Genomic DNA, 22,070 nt, shown 5'->3' with positions numbered 1-22,070 from the left:
AGAGAGAGAGAGAGAGAGAGAGAGAGAGAGAGAGAGAGAGAGAGAGAGATGGAGAGAAAGAGAGAGATGCAAGGCCTTGTTGACAACAAAACAGGAAAGGATTATGAGACCTTTGGACACCTGAAAAGGATTAGAGTATGGGACCTTCCCGACACCTAAATGTGAGGATTTGGAGTTTGAGATCTTTTCAACAAAAAATGAAATGGAGGGCATATTGAACACTAGTGGGGAGAAAGGGCAAAAAATTTTTCATAACATGAAAGTTATCAAAAACGAAAATATTTGACATTTATGTCCTTCGAATCTCCGACCGGCCACTGAAGAATAAGAGGAATTTATTTCTTGTGATAGAAATTCATTTCTCGCTATAATGTGGTTCGGATTCCACAGTAAGCTGTAGATCCCGTTGCTAGGTAACCAATTGGTTCTTAGGCACGTAAAATAAATCTAATCCTCCGGGCCAGCCCTAGGAGAGCTGTTAATCAGCTCAGCGGTCTGGTTAAACTAAGATATACTTAACTTATGTCACGAAAAAGGTCAAGATAAAATATCAGGCCTTGCAGGCACGAAAAATGGGGAAAATGTGACCTCCCACACATAAAAATGTTTGCCTTGGGTACGAATTTATACAGCAGATGCTAAAGGAATTCACCCGCGATCTATCATTTCGCTAAAGGAATTCACCCGCGATCTATCATTTCGCTAAAGGAATTCACCCGCGATCTATCATTTCAACACCGTTCAGTTATTTATTTTCAATATTGTTATTCAGGGGACCTTTGCATATAAATACGGTGATTTTTTTTATGAAATAATCTTAACGGACGGAAACGTAAAACGAAGGCCAGTGAAATAAGCAGTCTAATGTTCTGTTTCAACCAAAGGCCGAGGAAAACAAACAAGAAAAAGAGAGGTCGGCGTCCTATAAATTTCAAAAATACCAACCACATATCGGTAACGTCCCGGACATTTTATTTATTTGGTTTTGGTTATCCTTTTTTCCTATAAACTTCGGAGCTATTAAGCCTAATTTAATTTTATTTTCATCTCCTTTTTGGAAACTACTTTTGCTTATGCTGTCACCATAGGTAGAAGCGTGTGTGTCTGATCATTATTTAATTCATGGACATCATTAATAATTATCGGTAACTTGTTGGTGGTAATTAAGAATTCATATAATTACACACATATATGTAATACATACACATAAATATGTATATATGTATGCTTAAAAAATTACAGTAGACGCACGTGACTTCAGTGTATAAGCGAATCCCACAGGTAAATGACAGGCAGAAGTTTAGTACCAAGCGCTTCCACGGTTATTAACGCATCGATGCGTTACTAACGTGAAAGCGCTTAGTACTGAACTTCTGCCTGTCATTTTCCTGTGGATTAAAATATATATATATATATATATATATATATATATATATATATATATATATATATATATATATATATATATATATATATATATATATATGTATATGTACGAGAGTTAAGGTATTTTTCTTAGTGGTATAACACTTTGGTTAATCAATTATAACTACATTTTGGGGCAGATTTCTTTCTAATTCCCTGATATTCAAAGCCATACTGTGAAAGAAAAGATGTGATTCTATGTGTTGTATCATTTACTTCGTTTTCACTGCCCACATTCTTTCCCAATTAATTTTCAGCTTCATTTCCACAGTTCATTTTCGTTTTACTCTCAAGTTTTTTTTTTTTCTCATGAAATAAAATAAGTCTTCTTCTCTTTCTTGCATACGAGAGCAAAACTCCACTGCACATCTGCTATCTCTCTCTCTCTCTCTCTCTCTCTCTTCATCCAATCCCATCTTAGGCGCAGAGCATTTTCAAATCTAATTTCAAACGTTGCTTTTACCACAAAAACACCAGTTACATTTAAATGCTGGCTACTACTCTCCCGGTTGCCGGTGAGGGGGAAACTGTTAGATTTTGCGGTGTTGTGGACAATGCATTTGCTATCCAGTTCCTCTAACAGTATATCTGCGCAACCGCTGGACCGGTAGGGTCCGTTTGACCGGGTCTTATCCTCTAGAATTTGCAAAGTGACCAACGGCTTTATATTATGCGCTCTGTCTTTTGCTCTGCTGACTCTGCGCAGTGCTTAAAAAGATTAGGAACTACTTGCTGATGGGGAATACGAAACGCTTATTGCTAGACCTTGCAAGCTATGAGCTATAAAATATATGTTGCATCCCTTTTTCTAGCAGCCACGTTCTTCTTCTTCTTCTTCTTCTTCTTATTATTATTATTATTAGTGCCATGGCAATATTAGTCTGTTACATATTTGGGGGGTCTGATTCATCGGCTTCCTGTACTGGCATCGCCGCAGACAAAAGTGTCAGAGATCTCTCTCTCTTTCTCAGCTTTCCAAAGCTTGGGAAAAACTATTCTGATCACCTTCATACGCATCTGTTTCGTAGGTATTCTGGACAAACATTCAAAAGTCGTTGTCATTGACTTGGCTATCGCTGGTGGTATATCTGTTGTCGATGATGGTGCAATATCTTCCCCTTTCCCGTCAGCATTGCATTCTTTTGAGTTCTCATCTCTAAGCTGTCATTTCAATGCTCTTTATCACTAGTCTTATTGAGATTACCTTTTCTATTCATATTTTTGCGGATGGTTTAGGTCGGCATTCCTCCGTCCCTCACCTCAAAAATTTAGTCTGCTTTTGTACTTAATCTTGAATTCTTCAGGCTTTATTTGTTGGCTCGAATTTATGAGCATGTCTGAATGGAGGTCTCATAACTTGATCAGGTCAATGCCTCAAGAACAGTTTCTAGTTATTGCTATGCCTTCTTTCCTACGCAATTTCGGAATTGATTTGTAGACAATGTATTCCAAATCACTTGTTTCGTGAGAAATATTGAGTGTTCATTTGAGATTTGAGATTTGAGAGAGAGAGAGAGAGAGAGAGAGAGAGAGAGAGAGAGAGAGAGAGAGAGAGAGAGAGAGAGAGAGAGAGAGAGATTCAAACTGCTAAATCCACCTCATACGATTAGATGTGGTAAGTGGTACTGTAGACCAAATCTTTATGTTAGCCCTGTTTGACTCCCATTTGGCGAAATAACCTTCGCTTCAATTCCTTGTTATAACGCCTCCCCCCCCCCTCTCTCTCTCTCTCTCTCTCTCTAGATACTATTTCAGCTACTGTTCCGCTGATCTCAACAAGTTGCCCGTTCCATCGGCTTCTGCGTCCAAAAGGATGAGCTGTGTCTTCGAAAAAGCAGGTTGACCTTAGAGGATATTTACTTACAAGCTAATTATTATTATTTTTGGTTTATCACAGTCATCCTATTCGGCTGGGTGGTTTTTATAGTGTGGTTCTAGTAGCACACTTTTCTGCATGAGTCCTGGAGCTACTTCAGCATCTAGTTTTTCCAGATTCCTTTTCAGGGATCTTGGGATCGTGCCTAGTGTTCCTATGATTATGGATACAATTTCCATTGGCATATTCCATATCCTTCTTATTTCGGTTTTCATGTCCTCATACTTATCAATTTTCTCTATTTCTTTCTCATCTACTCTGGTGTCCCATGGTATTGCGACATCAATGAGTGATACTTTCTTCTTGATTTTGTCAATCAACGTCACGTCTGGTCTATTGGCGCGTATCACCCTATCTGTTCTGATACCATAGTACCAGGGGATCTTTGCCTGATCGTTTTCTATCACTCTCTCAGGTTGGTGTTCGTAACACTTATTACTGCAAGGTAGCTGGTGTTTCTTGCACAGGCTCCAGTGGAGGGCTTTTGCTACTGAATCATGCCTCTTTTTGTACTGGTTCTGTGCAAGCGCCGGACATTCGCTTGGTATGTGGTTTATGGTCTCGTCTTTCATATTGCACTTCCTGCTTATGTGTGAGATGTTATTTCCATCTATTTTCTTTGGACATATCTGGTTCTTAGAGCCTGACCTTGTGCCGCTGTTAGCATTCCTTCTGTTTCCTTCTTGAGTTCTCCCCTCTGTAGCCATTGCCATGTTCATCGCTGGCCAGTTCTTTTGTCTGTCTCATGTACTGTCCGTGCATTGGTTTGTTGTTTTTCATTCTCCTCTCTCTGTATATTTCTGGGTCTTCGTCTGCTTTTATCATTCCTTCCTCTCATGCACCCCTTAGCCACTCGTCTTCACTGGTTTTCATATGTTGCCCCAGTGCTCTGCTCTTGATTTTGACGCAGTCCTTTATGCTCAGTAGCCCTCTCCCCTTTCCTTTCGTGTTATGTATAGTTTGTCTGTATTTGCTCTTGGGTGTAGTGCTTTGTGTATTGTCACGTGTTTTCTAGTTTTCTGGCCTATGCTGCGGAGTTCAGCCTTCGTCCACTCCACTACTCCTGCGCTGTATCTGATTACTGGTACTGTCCATGTGTTTGTGGCTTTCGTCATGTTTCCGGCGCTGAGTTTTGACTTGAATATCGCCTTAAGTCTCCACATACATTCTTTCCTGATCGTGTCCTTCATCTCTTGGTGTTTTATATCCCCTCCTTCTGCTATTCCAAGGTATTTGTATCCTGTCTCATCTATGTGTTTGATGCTATTCCCGTCTGGTAGCTATATCCCTTCAGTCCTTGTTACTTTGCCTTTTTGTATGTTGACCAAGGCGTATTTTTCTATTCCAAACTCCATCCTGATGTTCCCAGATACAATCCTTACAGTCTGGATTAGGTTATCTATTTCCTTGATGCTCTTACCATACAGCTTGATGTCTTCCATGAACATCAGATGGTTAGTTCTGTTGCCTCCTTTCTTGAGTTGGTACCCAGCATCCATCTTCTGCTGTACTTTTGTCATGGGAATCATGGCTACTACGAAGAGTAGTGGGGACAGAGAGTCGCCTTGAAAGATCCCTCTCCTGACGTTAACCTCTGCTAGTCTTATCCCAGAGCTTGTGGGTACTGTATTCCAGTTTCGTATTGTATTTTTAAGGAAGCTGATGGTGTTTTCCTCTGCCCCATATATTTTCAGTCATTCTATTAGCCACGTGTGCGGTATCATGTCGAAGACTTTCTTGTAGTCAATCCATGCCATGCTTAGGTTGGTTCTCCTTCTCTTTATTATTATTATTATTCGACGATAAAATATTCATGTGGAACACTCCCACAAAGCTGCTACTTGCTAAGCAAGTTTCAGAAAAGGAAATTACCAAAAAAACAGAAAGACAATAAAAAGGAATAAAAATGGATTTAAAAAACAGAAAGACAATAAAAGGAATAAAAATGGATTTATAAAAGATTCATATATAAGTATATGTACTGAGCGTTGACTAAAGGCAAAAAGCATTACGCTTTGCTGCACTGAGCGTTGACTAAAGGCAAAAACTAGGTATATCCTCAAAGTTTATTTGTTTTTGTCAACAAGATATTATTCAAGAATATCATCGTCAATTTAAAAAGATCAAAAGATATTAGATATTTAAATATTCAGATATATACATGATATTTTTTCTTCAGCCTGTTTTATTTTAAAGATTTTATGCTCAGTGCCAGTCCCAAAATTATTCGCGCAACAAGAAGGTACTAAACGTACGGATCGACCCAACACAAAGAGACAGGTCCTCCCTTTGAGAGATAACTGATTAATTCAGGAAGCGATAACTTGGAAAACCGGAATTAAATGACCACACAAGGTATCCGTACACCATATCTTTATTGCTTACTGGTTTATATTTTATTGCATCTAAAACCTTTTTAGCCTTTGATACAAAAGCCTAAATTTCGAACACAAATGCTTCAACTGATGATTTCTTGTTAATATTGTAGCTATTATAGCCATTTCTTGATTGTTTAATTCAGATGCTATATTCAAGACGTAGTATTTTCCAGAATTAAGCCCATTTTGCTAACTTTACCAGTTTATTCAAAGGCTGCATGACACTACATCTTTTTAAATCAGGCCATGTTAACATATTCACCATCTTTATATATAAATATGCCATATTGTAAGTGTCTTTGATACATAGGGTGGGTCATCATAACCCGTCAACACAACCGCTGAAGCAAATCCTATCGATGGATCTCAAGTTATTTATGGATTCGGTTTCATCTGTTCCAGCAGGTTCTTCTGTAGAAACTTCTAAAATCCAGTCCACTGCTACACTCATTATGGGGTCTTGATCAGTGAAGCATACGAGACTGCCGATATATCCTCTTACATTACTGGCGGGAATGTTTTGCTTGGAATCCTCTCCATCTTGACATATGTTCCAGAAGGCTGGAGTTCTCTTGGTTTTTTTGTCTCCTTAGAATCTATTGCTGGGGTTCAGAAGTTTGAGAAATCTCGTCTCACTGGAAACCCTAGTCTTTTTTTTTTTTTTTTTTTATAAGTCTGGATATTCTTCTGGTTTTCCCGTCCCACTGGAAACCCTACTTTTTTTCAGAAATCTGGATATTCTTCTGGTCTTCCCGTTCCACTGGAAACCCTACTTTTTTTTCAGAAATATGGATATTCTTCTGGTCTTCCCGTCCTACTGGAAACCCTACTTTTTTTTCAGAAAGTTGGATATTCTTCTGGTCTTCCCCGTACCACTGGAAACCCTACTTTTTTATAGAAGTCTGGATATTCTTCTGGTGTCCTCGTCCCACTGGAAACTACTTTTTTCCAGAGATCTGGATATTCTTCTGGTTTTCCCGTGCCACTGGAAACCTTACTTTTTTTTTTTATAGAAGTCTGGATATTCTTCTGGTCTTCTCGTCCCACTGAAACCCTACTTTTTTCCAGAAATCTGGATATTCTTCTGGTCTTTCCGTCCCGCTGGAAACCCTAGTTTTTTTCCAGAAGTCTGGATTTTCGTCTGGTCTTCTCGTCTCACTGGAATCTTATATTTTATGTTCCATATTTCTTGGAATTCTTGACGTCTTATCTCTCCTTGGATTATGTTTTTTTTCCAGAAATCTGGTATTCTTCTGGTTTTCTCGCCTCCTTGGAATGTACTGTTTTGTGTTCCAAGTGCCTTGGGATTGTTTCTTGTTTTCACATCTCCTGGAATCCCTGTTATGTTTTCCAAAAATCTGGCAACTCACCTGGTCTCATTACAAAATAAAATATCATAGCAGTTCATGTATTTCCCTTCCGTCTTCCATTCTCTTCAAATGTACAAACCATTCCAGTGAAAACACGTCTGTTTTCTCCTGTATGTTAGCTCTCGTAACGCCTTCTTATTAAACTGAATTCTACACCGTCAAGAAATTTTTTTTAACTTAGTTTCATATCACCAAAACAAATCTCCTGAAAAAAATGTTTTATCTGAAAGGTCCTTCAAACTTGCTAGCATTTGTCGTTTTATTTAAAATTTATCTCACATTACTCATTCTCATACCGCTTATTCATTTGACGCTTATGAAAGAGATTGTAACAGCAAACAGAGAAACTGAGAGATGAGGAGACAGACAGTCAAAATGTTGTTAGGCCTGATATTTTGGAATGAATTTAGACTGGAGTTGTTTAGACAAATCGTCAGACAGGCACACAAACATATAGATTGTAGTCAGGCCTGACGTTCATTTTGAAATAAAAAAAATTAAAGAAAAAGTTTCGTAGAAAGTCTGAGAAAGTCATGACAGATAGAGAGCTCGCAAGCGCAAGAGAGGATCACGTTACATTCATTACCATTAATCACAATTCATTAACACGTGTGTAACTCCGTATTACTGATAATGTTCCATGCCCATGGAAGGCGTTGCTTCACAGACCACGTGTCACCGTGACATGTAACTGGAGTAACATCCAATTTAAACGCTATCCTGTCAAGCTCTGCTTACGATCATCATTCGGTGAGTTACATGACATTCCTGCACCTGCAATTGCGGGGAAAAAATTTTCTCCTTTTCTCTGTCATTTAGAAGTTATCAGTTATCTCAGATAGGGTGGTACCGAAAGATTTTTCATTTACTTCGTTTTCTATTGGTAGATTGGCAGGCACTGGCTGTTTTAAATATGATGCTACTGAAAGGATTTTTATTTCATTTACATGAATGAATGAATGAATGAATGAATGAATGAATGAATGAATGAATGGCTCTATCGAGTATTACGACCATGGAGTGAGCGCAGCATGGATATCACTCTCACTATTCTGAACATATGACCATCACAGCAAGGCCTTTGGCGTGCATGCCTAGGCAAGAATGAATGAATGCATGATTTTAAGTTATCAGGCGTCGTGACTTCTATGGAGACCAATAGTTGCTGGACTTCAAAGTACCCATCAAAGTAGACCACCTCCTTCAGTAACATGATTAATTAGGATAGCTAAAGAATGAGGCCACTGTAGCTAAAGCTGAGACAGATTTGAAATCCGCTTTTACTTGGCTATCAGGCCTGTCCATAACCTATGTTCTTCCAAAAGATGAACTCTTGGCTGTTGACCAAGCAGCTTCCTACAAGGCAGAGTTGCACCATAAGCAAGAGAGGCATACACCTTGCATACATTGCCTAAGGGGGATCTGAAGGCAGTGGCAATACACGATATCCAAATTCGGTCTTCCTTGAGCCACACATTTGCAACAGGATAAGGTTTATCCTTAAGTCTAAAAGATTTTCTATAGGTTTCAATTTCATTATACAAAACAGCATTTACTGAATTTCACCATTTTCAGTAATATTAAGGACACAGCTGTCCAGTGGCCAAGATACATGCCTTACTGAGGATATGAGCTGGTTCCCTAGCAAGGCAGCGTTGAACTAAGCAGTAAATTAGGTACTTGGTAGCGGATGGCCCCGTGGGAAAATGGGATTAAGGTCGTGGGAAGAGGAAGTGGGGTTACAAACAAGATGAATGGCGGATGAAGAGCAGCTCTGGAGGTTCTAGTCTCTCTAATTTCAAAAAGATGAGTGTATATATATATATATATATATATATATATATATATATATATATATATATATATATATATATATATATATGCAAATTTCGTTGAATTCTATGGCTTCTTGACTGTTGATCAACTTCTTATTAGTTTGACAATAAGAAGTTGATCAATAATCAAAAAGCCTTAGAATTCAACGAAATATATGTACAAGAAAAAACTTTGCCCCAAAAGCATAAATATATATATATATATATATATATATATATATATATATATATATATATATATATATACTGTATGTATGTATATATATATATATATATATATATATATATATATATATATATATATATATATATATATATATATACACACATTTATATAAGATGCTTAAGCACGGTGGTTTTTTTCTTCATATTTAGTGTCCACAATCAAAAAGCCATAGAATTCAACGAAATCTGCATACAAGAAAAACTACCCCAAAAAGCATATAAGCATATATATATATATATATATATATATATATATATATATATATATATATATATATATATATATATATATATATATATATATATATATAAGATGCTAAAGGACGGTGGTTTTTTCTTCATATTTGGTGTCCACTATTTCCTCCCTATCGGAGAGCTTGAATGGCGTTAAAAAGTGTCCTGTTCTAGCCATGGCCTTGTGTACCGTGCAGACTTATTTATTCCACGGTATTTAGTTCACAAAAACAACGACTTCGGTATTCTATGATACGGCGTTGGTACATGACAAGAAAAAAAAATTATACTTCCTTAATGTATATTAATAATATACAATTTTCCTCATCATGAAGTGCAGTTGGAGTACTGAGCACTGTCTGAATCACAGTGGATCTCCCGCGTAAATTTTTCCACAGCCATCGCCTGTCCCTTAGCAAGGTTGTTCTCACTGGATTCGAAACAGTTCGCGAGGCTTCGATACTCATGAATGGATGCATAGAATCTTGCCTGCTTCCTTATTGCTTTTATCTCTACATTATGTTACTTACCATTATTATATTCTTAATAGGACAATAAGGCAAATGTCAAAGATATTATATGTGCGAATTATTTCATGATGGTGTCTTCAAACATTCAGATACAATGTACAAGCTACATACATGACTTAACATTGGCAGTTCACTGTTACTGCTCAGTGGCTCTTCGATGAAGACATCACACCTTAGGGTCTGTTTTTAACTTACTTGCCAGACTTATCAGACAGTGTATTAATACAGCTAGAAGGTGTTACAAGCACATCTTATCCTTTATTATAATAATAATAATAATAATAATAATAATAATAATAATAATAATAATAATAATAATGAAAGAAAGAAGATCCTCGTCAAGACTGAGAAATAGTGAAAAAATAAAGGGGAGCAAATGGTTTCGGAATATAAACAAATATAAACAATTTCTTCTCATCTGAGAGAGAAGCTATATTCACTGATGAGCTTAATTATGACAATTATGCTCACCAACGGATGCATTCTCTCACATACATGAGAATTAATTGCTTATGTTTCGAAATCAGTTGTTCCTCTTCATTTTTCATTGTTTCTCAGTCATGATTAGGATATAACAATTTCATTCTATTTCTCAGATGGCTCTTCTTCCTTTCATTATTATTATTATTATTATTATTATTATTATTATTATTATTATAAGGATCTTAAAATTTCATTCTATTCTTCAGATGGGTCTTCTTCCTTCTCCATTATCATTATTATTATTATTATTATTATTATTATTATTATTATTATTATTATTAGAGGCACGGCTTATCGCTTCATCATCAACACTCCTATGTTCATGGAAAGTAAAATCGAACGGAGACAAAGTGCGCACGCGTGATTTCCGCTTTGCAGAATGAGAAAACCATAAATCTACTTTGGCAGCTTTCCCACGACACAGCCAATGAAATCAGCAAAATGGGAGAACCCTTAAAACACCTTCTAATTCGACGTAAAATCTCTCGGCCGCTTCACACGAACGAAGTCCTTCTTGTTAATATTATGACGCTACTTGGTCTAGAGTAACTTCGACTGTTTTAAAGACAAGACTTCAATAAATATTATTATTATTATTATTATTATTATTATTATTATTATTATTATTATTATTATTATTTAGAAGGTAAACCCCTATTCATACGGGACAAGCCTACAGGGACCACTGAATTGAAATTCAAGCCTCCAAAGAATATGGTGTTCATTGGAGAGGAGTTACAGAAGATAATGGGAAATACAGAAAGCAGAGATCATTTATTATAAACCAAATAAAGATAAAATAAATAAATAAATAAAATTATGAATAAATTATTCAAATACAAGGTGAACTGTTTTAGGGCAGTAATGCATTGCATCTTTGCTTGAATTCTGGATGTTCTCAGACGGTAAAACACAATTGGTCTATATATATGTGTGTGTGTGCGTGTGTGGTTGTGTGTGCATATGTATAATATATACATACATACATATATACAGTACATGTCAAACTCCAATTTATAATTATTGCTTATACTCAAATTCTTACTCGCCACCGGAATTTCCCTGTCAGTAACTTCCATAACTAAAACCAAAATGGGACCTCACGTGGAACGAAAGTTCCGAGATCCACCTATGTCACTGCAGTGCCTGTCCCCTCCACACTCTGTGTTAAGTTATATTGTTATCATTCATATGCCTCTTATCCTTATTTTCATTTTTGTTCCCCTCCGCTCTTTTCTAAAGTTGAATAACTTGAAAATTTTTCTGTTGTCATTATACCTAAAGTCAAGCTCTAATGCAACAAGGTAGATAAATCTGCATTTCTCTAAGAATTTAATTTAATATTAATAAATATTTTAATTGTACGTGCAACACCAAGAACCTCTGTGAAACAACCACTCACATTTTCCTATGCTTTACCTTCCATAAATCTCCACTCATCTCCAGCCTCCCATTTCATAATTCTCATCCAAACATGTCTGGGTCTTCTTACTGTTCTTGTGCCCACTGGAGCCCAGCTAACACTAACTCGTAGTAACACTCAGAATCGATATCACCACATCTTCACCATGATAGCTGATTGCTAAGTTTGTAACAATTGGTTAATTATGAGGCTCTGCCATTTTTATACACAGGAGACCTAGCAACCAGATATCACGGTGCTGTTTGCTGGTTTAGATTCTAAACACCTTGTATCTCTTGATAGCCGAATGGATAAGTCGACTGTCCATCACTGGGTCTAAACGAAAAGGCATACGTACGAATTCTTATCAATTACAATTCCACTTAGGTGTAAGTTATTCAAAAGGTGACCTTGCGGCTTAACACTAACGCGTGAATAACTGAAAAACTTTATGCACACACACACACGCACATGCATACACACATATATATACATATGAATATATATGTGTGTGCGTGTGTATGCATAAGACTATCCACATACCAAGCACGGAACATGAATACACTTTGTACACATTTCTACAGCCATTTCATTTACTGTGACCGAACACTATAATTAGAGTAATGCAGCAATTCATGCTTATTCTGGACCGCGGTCTACCGCAGGGTGTGTTCTTGTGCTGATTCCGTTTGTTTCTGGATGATGCGCTGTTTTCTCTTCTTGGCAAATTATCGTCGGTGAACGGAATTTAAAACACTGACTGAGTTTTCAGTCATTAGAGTGAGTTTCCGGGCCTACTTTTCCTGACATTTTTGGGGACTTGCTGGGACATGTTTCTTTGATATATAACCAGGTATGCATGTAATACATACATACTTGAATATATATATATAATATATATACAGTATGATATATATATATATATATATATATATATATATATATATATATATATATATATATATATATATATATATATATATATATATATATATATATGTGTGTATTATATAAACAATATATGTGTATATATACAGTATATATATGTGTGTGTGTGTGTGCTCGTAGTAAGAATTGTCCTAAGTCGGAACTTGAAATCATTTATATTTAGTGTTTTTAAAGCTCAAACGAAAAAAAGATTTCATGCAGAGTATAAAAGGTAAAAATATTTGGGTTTCAAATGAAAATATTTCCGCATCTCAACATACATGAGCCTATTTGACTCTTCCGTTACTTTACGGCAGCTGACATCATATACGTGTGAATCCAATCGTTAGCACGAGTTTAGTGTCGTTTTTGTACCTCTTCTTCTTTTTTTTTACCCCTCCCGTATTTTTATATTCTCTGTAGCCTTGAACGGATCAATGAGGATTCTAGAAACGTTTAGAAAGAAAATATCATACTAAATTTACGAGTCAGACAAGCTTCTGTCATTTTCTGAATGATTTGGATAGCATAATATTATATTAATGTGGAAATAGTTCTCAGTGAGAAACGCTTAAAAAGAAAATAAAGTCCAGATATTATTATGAAAATATTTTGAAACAAAACTCTCTAAAGTATCAGATTATATATATATATATATATATATATATATATATATATATATATATATATATATATATATATATAAATATATATAATATATTGTATGAAAGACACTACACTACAGAAAGAGGAAAAGATCTACTAACAAAATAAAGCTGTACTCACTCAGATCTCCCACAGAAACGACAGGAATGCAGAGTACGGGAGTAATTGTAAAAGTGGATCCTGTTGGGAAGGCGATGGAGCGCTTCTGTCGCGAGTGGAGCTCTCCCAGTTCTGTCGAAATAAAAAAAATGATAATGTTGATGCAAATCAAGAACAATTACAGACAAATTTTTCAAATAAAACTAGCAGCAGTTTTAATAGTAATATTGTATACTGCAATTACAGAATGAAAGTCTACGGTATCAACAACCCTTTTTTCATCGAGCCTTTCCTAAACAATTCTGTAAACCTGGAAAGTCTCACAACAGCTTCTGACAGAGTAAGCCCACCATTAGAGACCATTTTGGTCTCTTTACATGGTTCTGCATACTGACGATTTACAACTGTGCTACTGTTTCTCTGATGCCTAAAAACACAGCGTTTTTATCTCCCAGTTTTGATAATTATTGCTTGACTGCAGAAGAACAGTAATTGCGAAAGGATAAAATGCTCGTTTCAACCGACCTTGAGAAGTAGGTCAAGATTACTCATAGTGGGGAAGATGGTAAGGTAAATTATGGATACATACCTGCGGATTTTTTCCGCCGTTTACTAGTTGCGTTACCTTGACATTTACAACAGCAAGAGTAATATGAATAGTAAAAGAATATTAACAATAATGATAGTTATTTTACATCTGTCTTGTTCTTTGCCACTTGGATTTTAGAACTGCAAGTGCAGTAGTATTCGACAGAAATTTGTCATCTGTTTTTGTAGTTACTTTATTTTACATTTTTCACTTTGATTTTTTTACGACGGGAAAACAAAGACAATTGAACTGAATAACTTCAACGGCAAAGGTTAGATTCTTGCCATTACATTCACTACCTCTAATAATAATAACAATTATATACCATCCTACATTCACTCATGTTACTGTTACTACTCTGACAACAATCCCTACTACTATGACACCAACAACTGCTACTAAAAATAATGATTCTACCATTAATAATTCTACTAGCATCATTACTACTACTACGGTATATTCGGTAATAAACATCAACACGTTCCCTGGAGGAAGACATGATTTCAGTAAGAATATCAGTAACCGATAACTCTCTTTGTCGGTTTCCACTTGCTTACGTTTGGACCAAAAATATTCCCAATCATTCCTTACTCTATTTTTTTAATTGGAATGTACTCGCCCTTATTATAAAAAAAAAAATTTCTCTCATACATCCGTCACGCCTTTGGACTTCTGGTGGTTTCATCCGAGATCATTTACAAAACCGCTGTAGTTCTCTCTCTCTCTCTCTCTCCCTCTCTCTCTCTTTCTCTCTTCTCGAGCGAAAAATAGGGCAAAAATGTTTACACTCATCTTGCAAAGACAGTCATCTAAACTTTAATGGGTTTTCCTATTACGAAAGCTAAAACCATGACGAAAATGAGCATTCCTTTGCTTTCGAGGTAATTACCACCTTCTGTCTCTTATAGGTACAAACACCTCTCTCTCTCTCCTGAAAGCCTTTAAGGGATTAGACAGTAAATCGTGTATGCGCGTGTGTGTGTGTGTATACAGATATAAAATATATATATATATATATATGTATATATATATATATATATATATATATATATATATATATATATATATATATATATATATTATATACATATATATGTATGTATTATAGCTATAAAATATATATATATATATATATATATATATATATATATATATATATATATATATATATATATATATATATATATATAATACTATGCAATCCCTTATATTTATGTGTACGTGTATTTACGAATTCACCACCTGTCCTCCATCTATGTGTAAGTGGTCTAACACTAGCCTCCCTGGTCTGTTTTCTTTGTAGTTATTAGTAAATTCTACAGAAGTCCCCACCCCCCCAACCACCCTCTAATCCAGCGCGGAACGTGATTCATATTTTCATCTCAGTAAAAATGAAGGTTACTAGAAGAACATCCTGAATCTTATTTACTTTGCTTGAAGAGCGTGGTTCCTTACACTGCATGACAGATCATCTGCACCGTCTCGATACCCTAAGACTTTGGACACAGAATGTTAAGGATCTTAGAACGATCGTGTTTGTGGGAAAGGAAAAGTGGGCACAGTAACACAAAAATTGTAGCAAAAAGCGCAACGTGTAAACGATGGAAGGATTGTCTAAAAAGAGCTACATCTATTAGAAGCGGCTCACGGGGTTTTATCAACTTCCTGACAGAGGGCCCCCAGGAAATTGCCAGCAGTTTGATCTGCACACAACTCGTGTTTGCAGCCGAAGCATGAAATTCCGAGAAGTATGAGTAAAGATCCAAAGACTTTACGTAGAAGAAGAACAACAACTTTGGGACTAATCGGCAATATGACGTTCACAAGACTCGGTAACAGTTCACTGGCTGGCAGGCATATCAGTGCCTGTAAGAGTCTAAAAAGTCGGTATTTAGCGCAAAGGGGGTAAACTTACAAATTAGTACATCAGCTTCACAAACAAGATCCTGTGCTATATTCTTCGTAGTAGGAGAATGAATGGTGACCAAGTACACTTACTATTTTGGATTAAAGTTGCGACAGAAGTCACAAACAAAAAACTTCATTTCACCCCTTAAAAGTTGGTTTTGCAGACATCAGGAACTTGCAGAGAAACATAAACCAAAGATTTTTTCCTTTTTAACAGTTATCCTAAGAGTTCTGGGCATTTCAAGACTTACTTCTTGGCAATTCTAAGGCGTTTTACCTGAGGAGCCAAGTTCCTTGAACTATCAAAATTGTCTTCCCTACACAAAAACAAAACGCATGCAAATTGGCAAAGAGGCGCACAGACAGAAGGTTAATATTATATAGAAGATATATAATTAGACACAAATTTGGAATCGTTTAGCGATAGAAAGAGAGAGAAGGAAACGGAAAGAGAGAAGAGAGAGAGAGAGAGAGAGAGAGAGAGAGAGAGAGAGAGAGAGAGAATCATGGTCCACACCTTGATCCACCCGACTCCAAGAGCACAAACGGGACAGTTTAAGAAATAATAAACACAGCACTATCAACATTCTTCCATTTTCCCTAACGCTTGACTAGCTCACCATTTACCTTATCTGATTGTCAGCAACTGAGGCTACGGAAAAGCCACAAGAAGAGATTCTCAGACGCTTCTACCTGAGTTGTTCACTGCACAACAACTCTTTTGAATGTTTTCCCGTCTGAATGTTTTCCCAGGACTTGGTTCCAGGTTTCCTTGGTGTTCTGATGGATGGTAGCTCAGTCTCTTTGTTGCTACAGTATTTTTAACTGTTACTCAAGTTCTTCCCACGTGTCTTTCAAGTACTCTGACCTACCTCTTAAGTTTCGAGTTTCTACGCCCCAGGCAAATTGTAATCTAGTCTGTGGGGTTTACTAATAAAGCTCCTGGCCATGAGTTTAATGTCATAATATACTGTATGTATATGTGTGTATATATATATATATATATATATATATATATATATATATATATATATATATATATATATATATATATATATATATATATATATATATATATATATATATATATATATATATATATATATATATATATATATATATATATATATCAGTGTGTGTGTGTGTGTGTGTGTGTTCATTATAAATATTGATATCGATAACTGATTTATGTTCGTACCACTACGGAAAAGTTTAATTTGTCTCTGGAAATAAAAAAAAAAAAAAAGCTGCAGAATTCCAGTTCATCTTGAATTCAACAAGAATTCTGTAACAGTGAAATGTAATAAAAAAGTTAAATTCATAATTTAGGTTTCTTTACTTTTTCCTACGTGAGGATTCGGAGCTCTATGATTTTTCTAAATGTCTAGTGTACCTTTGCGTGGAACCAGCCAAAAAGCCTGCAAGGTGGGTCGTTGAGACTGAGCCGGGCTGATGTGAACCTCTGAAAATTCCAGCCAACCGAGACGAAACTCTCAAAGCAATCTGCCACTGAGATGGTGTTCAGAAGTGAAAATATAAAAACAGTGAAGAGATGAATGCAAAGATACGGTAGACAATAAACAAGAAAGGAAACATATCAAACAAGGAATAAAAACACGCGCATGAATGAACAGACGAATAATTAAAAAAAGAAAACTAACGAAAAAGGAGAATGGGGATCTAAAAAATGAGCGATAAAATACGTCTGACAATAAACAAGAAAGGAAACATATCAAACTAAATAAACACGCGCACGAATGAAAAAGCAAACTGACGAAAAAGGAGAAGAGGGGTTTTATACCTGAACAGAACGGCAAGTGCATACATCGAATTCCTCCCTAGCACAGTGATGAGCTTCAGAGTCAAGGGCTCTTCCTCAAAGCGGAAGCGGTTACAGCGGGAGTTAGCGGTAATGAATGGAGGACGTCAGATGCAGCTGGACCAAAGCGTTTTCGGATTTAGTGCGATTTTTGTGGATCACTCTGCAGAAGTTCCCGACTTCCCCACATCCGCGACTTTTCCTGTCATCTTCGTCCTTTCCGGCGGGTCCGGTAATTTGAGCCTTACGGTATTTCTGAACATATATAGAATTTAGGCCAAGAGCCAAGCGCTGGGACTTATGAGGCCATTCAACGCTGAAACGGAAATTGGCAGTAAAAAGGTGTGAAAGTTGTGACAAGAGGAAAACGTTTCGGTTGCACTATAAATAATTTGTTAGGCGAGGGTGGAAAGTAAGATGTAAGGAAGAGAACATGAAAGGAAGTACAGTAAAAGGAATGAAAAGGATGGCAGCTAGGGACCGAATGGACGCTGCAAGGAACCTTAAGTAATACCTACTGTGCACCGCATGAGGTGCACTGACGGCACTGCCCCACTATGGGGGTGGTATTTCTGAGAAAAGATAGAAAATACTTGGAGAACGCACACCGGATACGAATCTATATTCAACTTGAAATTTATACAACTTTTCGTTGGCCCAGAACACTGCTGCACATACCTTCCCAGTGCCAGCAAAAAAAAAAAAAAAAAAAAAAAAAAAGCATCTTGGGTGCGTATTCGAATTCAGATACATCTGAAAACTTATCAATTTTTTTCTGGGCCATGCCAATCAACCCATGACTTTCAAACACATCTTGAGTTCAGTCAGACAAGCAGGTTAAACGGACAGGCACCGCTTAAATAAATCTTCTCTTCATAAAAATCTTGAATTCCAGTCATGTCGTTTATCAGTATAATCTGAGAAACAAAGATGAGTACCGAGTTCCGTCAAATGACCATACTCTACTCCAATAAATCTTAAGATCTGCATGACATTGCAATTGTAAAAGTGTCAGTCATTCCACCACTGTTGAAGATGAGAGCCCCTTATCCAAACACACTTTGTCACCACGCGTAGATTCATGAGGATGTGGCCAGCCAAAATTGCTGCCTCATCCAATGATTAAAATCATTCCAAATCTTGGCAAAAACAGGACATATATTCATAGATCCTTAAAACCTGCCTAAGTGTTAGGAAGCTGACGTCCAACTTAAATAGCGTATGTCTCTGTCGTCCGAATTCAATAGCGTATGTCTTAGTCCAGCTGCAAATGAATGGCGACTTATTTTGTCGAAACGTTCCTTTTGTTTTTCTCTTTCAGAAGCATCAGCTCACCATTGCTTTATTTATTAACCAACTTAGATATGAGACCCATCTTTAACTGATTTTTTTTATTCATCTGCATTTTCCGATGAACCACTGTTTGTTCCTAACTTCCCGCCCTATTCACAAGCTTTTGAATACGCTCATGCAAATGGGGAACAATTAAATAAACACTACTTCCTGCACTGAGAGTCCAATTTAAGTACGGGAGGTTAGGATGACGTTAACCTAAACCATTTTGCCACGAATAAGAACATAATTCTAGTTCAACTAATACATTCATATACCTGTCTAATTCAGATGCATTTTATTAGAGTTGAAATGGACATGTGCTCACCATAATAATATAACAGATTACTGTTTATTCTTTTTTACTCAAATATATATAGAATCTACTGCCCGAACCCGTCTTTTCATTTCTCCAGTTTGTAATTCTTGGAATACCTACAAACAATGACACAAAGTCCTGCTTTTTTTCCCAGATTCTGTTTCCTCGAGCTTCTAATTATACCACAAGAACACCTCAACTTATCCAACAAGCTATCTCTTGGAACACTCAAAAAGTGACACTAGAACCCATCTTTTTTTAAGTATTATTTCGAGTAATTCCCTCAAACAGCAGTACAAGCACTATTATTCCCCAACCACACCAGGTTTTATCTCCCGATACCCCTACTAGCACAACACAAGAACTTTAATATTCTCTTCTAAATTCTGTTTCCAGGAATCCCCGTAAACCGTGGCAAAGGAACTATGCTTCTACAGGTACTACCAATTCGCAAGAACTGTGACCTTCTTCTCCAAGTTCTATCAAGAGTTCCCATCAATAAAGCAAGAATGTTTTTTTTTTTTCTTAAAATCTCTCTGATCACTCGGAGGCCTTCGTTGATGAAGACTACCCACAAGAGTGGTAGTCATGCCTAACGATCCGTTTCAGCTATCATTTGGCAAGCAACATACCTTGAAATCTGAGAGGAAATTGCCAATAATAATAGATACACTCTGTATATGAATGACTGCAAAAACTCTGCAAGCTAGCGAACACTTTTCAATATATATTCGGACTCTCTTGCGCCGTTTTGAAGGTTCTATCGATTCAAAGACCTAAGAAACATCCACAGAAGGTCAATATTATACTGACGATTTTTATTCCGAAACCATCTCTTCCCTCAGCTAAACGTTACATTTACAATGAAGTATTTGTTCAGGTAAATGCATTCATACATCTTTCATCATCCTGCCTACAATTATGCTTACAACTGAAAAAGAATCATGCAGGAAGGTTTTATTTTCAGTCTTCTTATGGTTTAGAGGTTTAGATCGATAATCTGTTAAAACAATGGCATTAAGAACACTGGTGTTTATGTATTATATACATATGAAGTGAGTATACTGTAACAACGTGTGACTAAATATATATGAGTAAATATATATATATATATATATATATATATATATATATATATATATATATATATATATATATATATATATATATATATATATATATATATATATATATATATATATATATATATATATACTATATATATATATATATATATATATATATATATATATATATATATATATATATATATATATATATATATATACTGTATATGCGTGTGTGGAAATACACCTTATAGGAAAGTAATATTATATGATCTACAGTTATACAAGAAAGTGAAATGTTCCGGTTGAAAGCAAGTGTAAAAGGATCACATAGGATTATACTGCATTTTTATTGAAGCGTATTAACCTCTCTCTCTCTCTCTCTCTCTCTCTCTCTCTCTCTCTCTCTCTCTCTCTCTCTCTCTCTCTCTCTCTCTCTCTCTCTGTGGTTTAATGATCTACTTGCGTCAAAGACACAAATAAAACATAAGTAATTTATTTTCATAAGTGACAAAAGTGATTAATTTCCCCATAAATCAGAAGAGACATTAGCGTGGGAGAGTTAGCACCTAAGTAAAAATGATAAATGTGAGGAATTCTCCTTTAATTTAAATGGAAAAAGACATCTGATATTTTTTTACTCTTTTACTGAAAAACTAGAAAAACTCATGACTTTCCCTTTCAATTTTAGTGCAAAAAACACGTAGCGCAGTCACCATCAGCGGAAATCATAGAGTAATACTTTTCCCTTTAAATTCTATGAGAAAAATGGGGATTGCATATTACATACGTATCTGGTAAAAATGGACCAGTAGGTTTATGTTCCTGAACCCACGTTAGCGTGTATGGATAACTGATAATTATAAGGATTTTATCTTTGAATAATAAGGTTAAAAAAGATACCTCTGTTAGCGCCAAAAGATATAACTAACAAATACAAAAGCCTTTCTCATTTGATCTGGGCAATAAAAAATCATGTCAAATAAAACACTTTCTCCTCGAATCTCCTTGGCAAAAAAAGACACCTCTCTCAGACCCAAAGGATATAGCCTGACTAACAAATACAAAACCTTTCTCATTTAACCTGAGCAATAAAAAATCATGTCAAATAAAACACTTCCCCCTCGAATCACTTCGGAAAAGGGCACCTACCTATGTTGGCATCTAAGGAAGTCCTGGCCTTCTTCTTGAGCTCCCTCTGCGTCCTGGCTCTGTACTCGAACCACGACTCTCTTAATTCGGCCGTTGCAATCGCCAGAAGCAGTACAAAAATCCCACCGACGGCCACCAACATCCTCTTGTCTTTCTGGAACATCCTGTGGGTGAGAAAATTGCCAGTTACTCTAAAATTGATTCGCCTGCCATTGTATTCATCTTGGACGGGAGAGCGAAGAGACTGGATGAAGGAAATAAGGACTATAATGATTTGAAAAAGAATTCCAAACACACATACACACACACATATAAATAGAATACATACATACATACATACATATATATATATATATATATATATATATATATATATATATATATATATATATATATATATATATATATAGTATGTATATATATATTTATAAATA

At 36.0% G+C, this 22,070-nt stretch overlaps 1 protein-coding gene across 2 annotated transcripts in view; it reads right to left on the bottom strand.

Annotated features, from left to right (window-relative positions):
- Positions 1-22,070, bottom strand: part of LOC136852489 (uncharacterized) — a 121,819-nt gene that overhangs the window by 68,691 nt on the left and 31,058 nt on the right. For both annotated transcript variants that reach the window (XM_067127151.1, XM_067127152.1), the window contains exons 2-3: positions 21,637-21,800; positions 13,472-13,582 (exon numbers count right to left, since the gene is read on the bottom strand). In XM_067127151.1, the coding sequence (XP_066983252.1) occupies positions 13,472-13,582; positions 21,637-21,800 (275 nt within the window). The remainder of the gene's footprint in view (positions 1-13,471; positions 13,583-21,636; positions 21,801-22,070) is intronic.

This window comes from Macrobrachium rosenbergii, chromosome 25 (genome assembly GCF_040412425.1).
Source record: "Macrobrachium rosenbergii isolate ZJJX-2024 chromosome 25, ASM4041242v1, whole genome shotgun sequence".
Classification (NCBI taxonomy): domain Eukaryota; kingdom Metazoa; phylum Arthropoda; class Malacostraca; order Decapoda; family Palaemonidae; genus Macrobrachium; species Macrobrachium rosenbergii.
The sequence above is the reverse complement of the archived record's forward strand: the minus strand, read 5'-3'. Positions and strand labels throughout refer to the sequence as shown.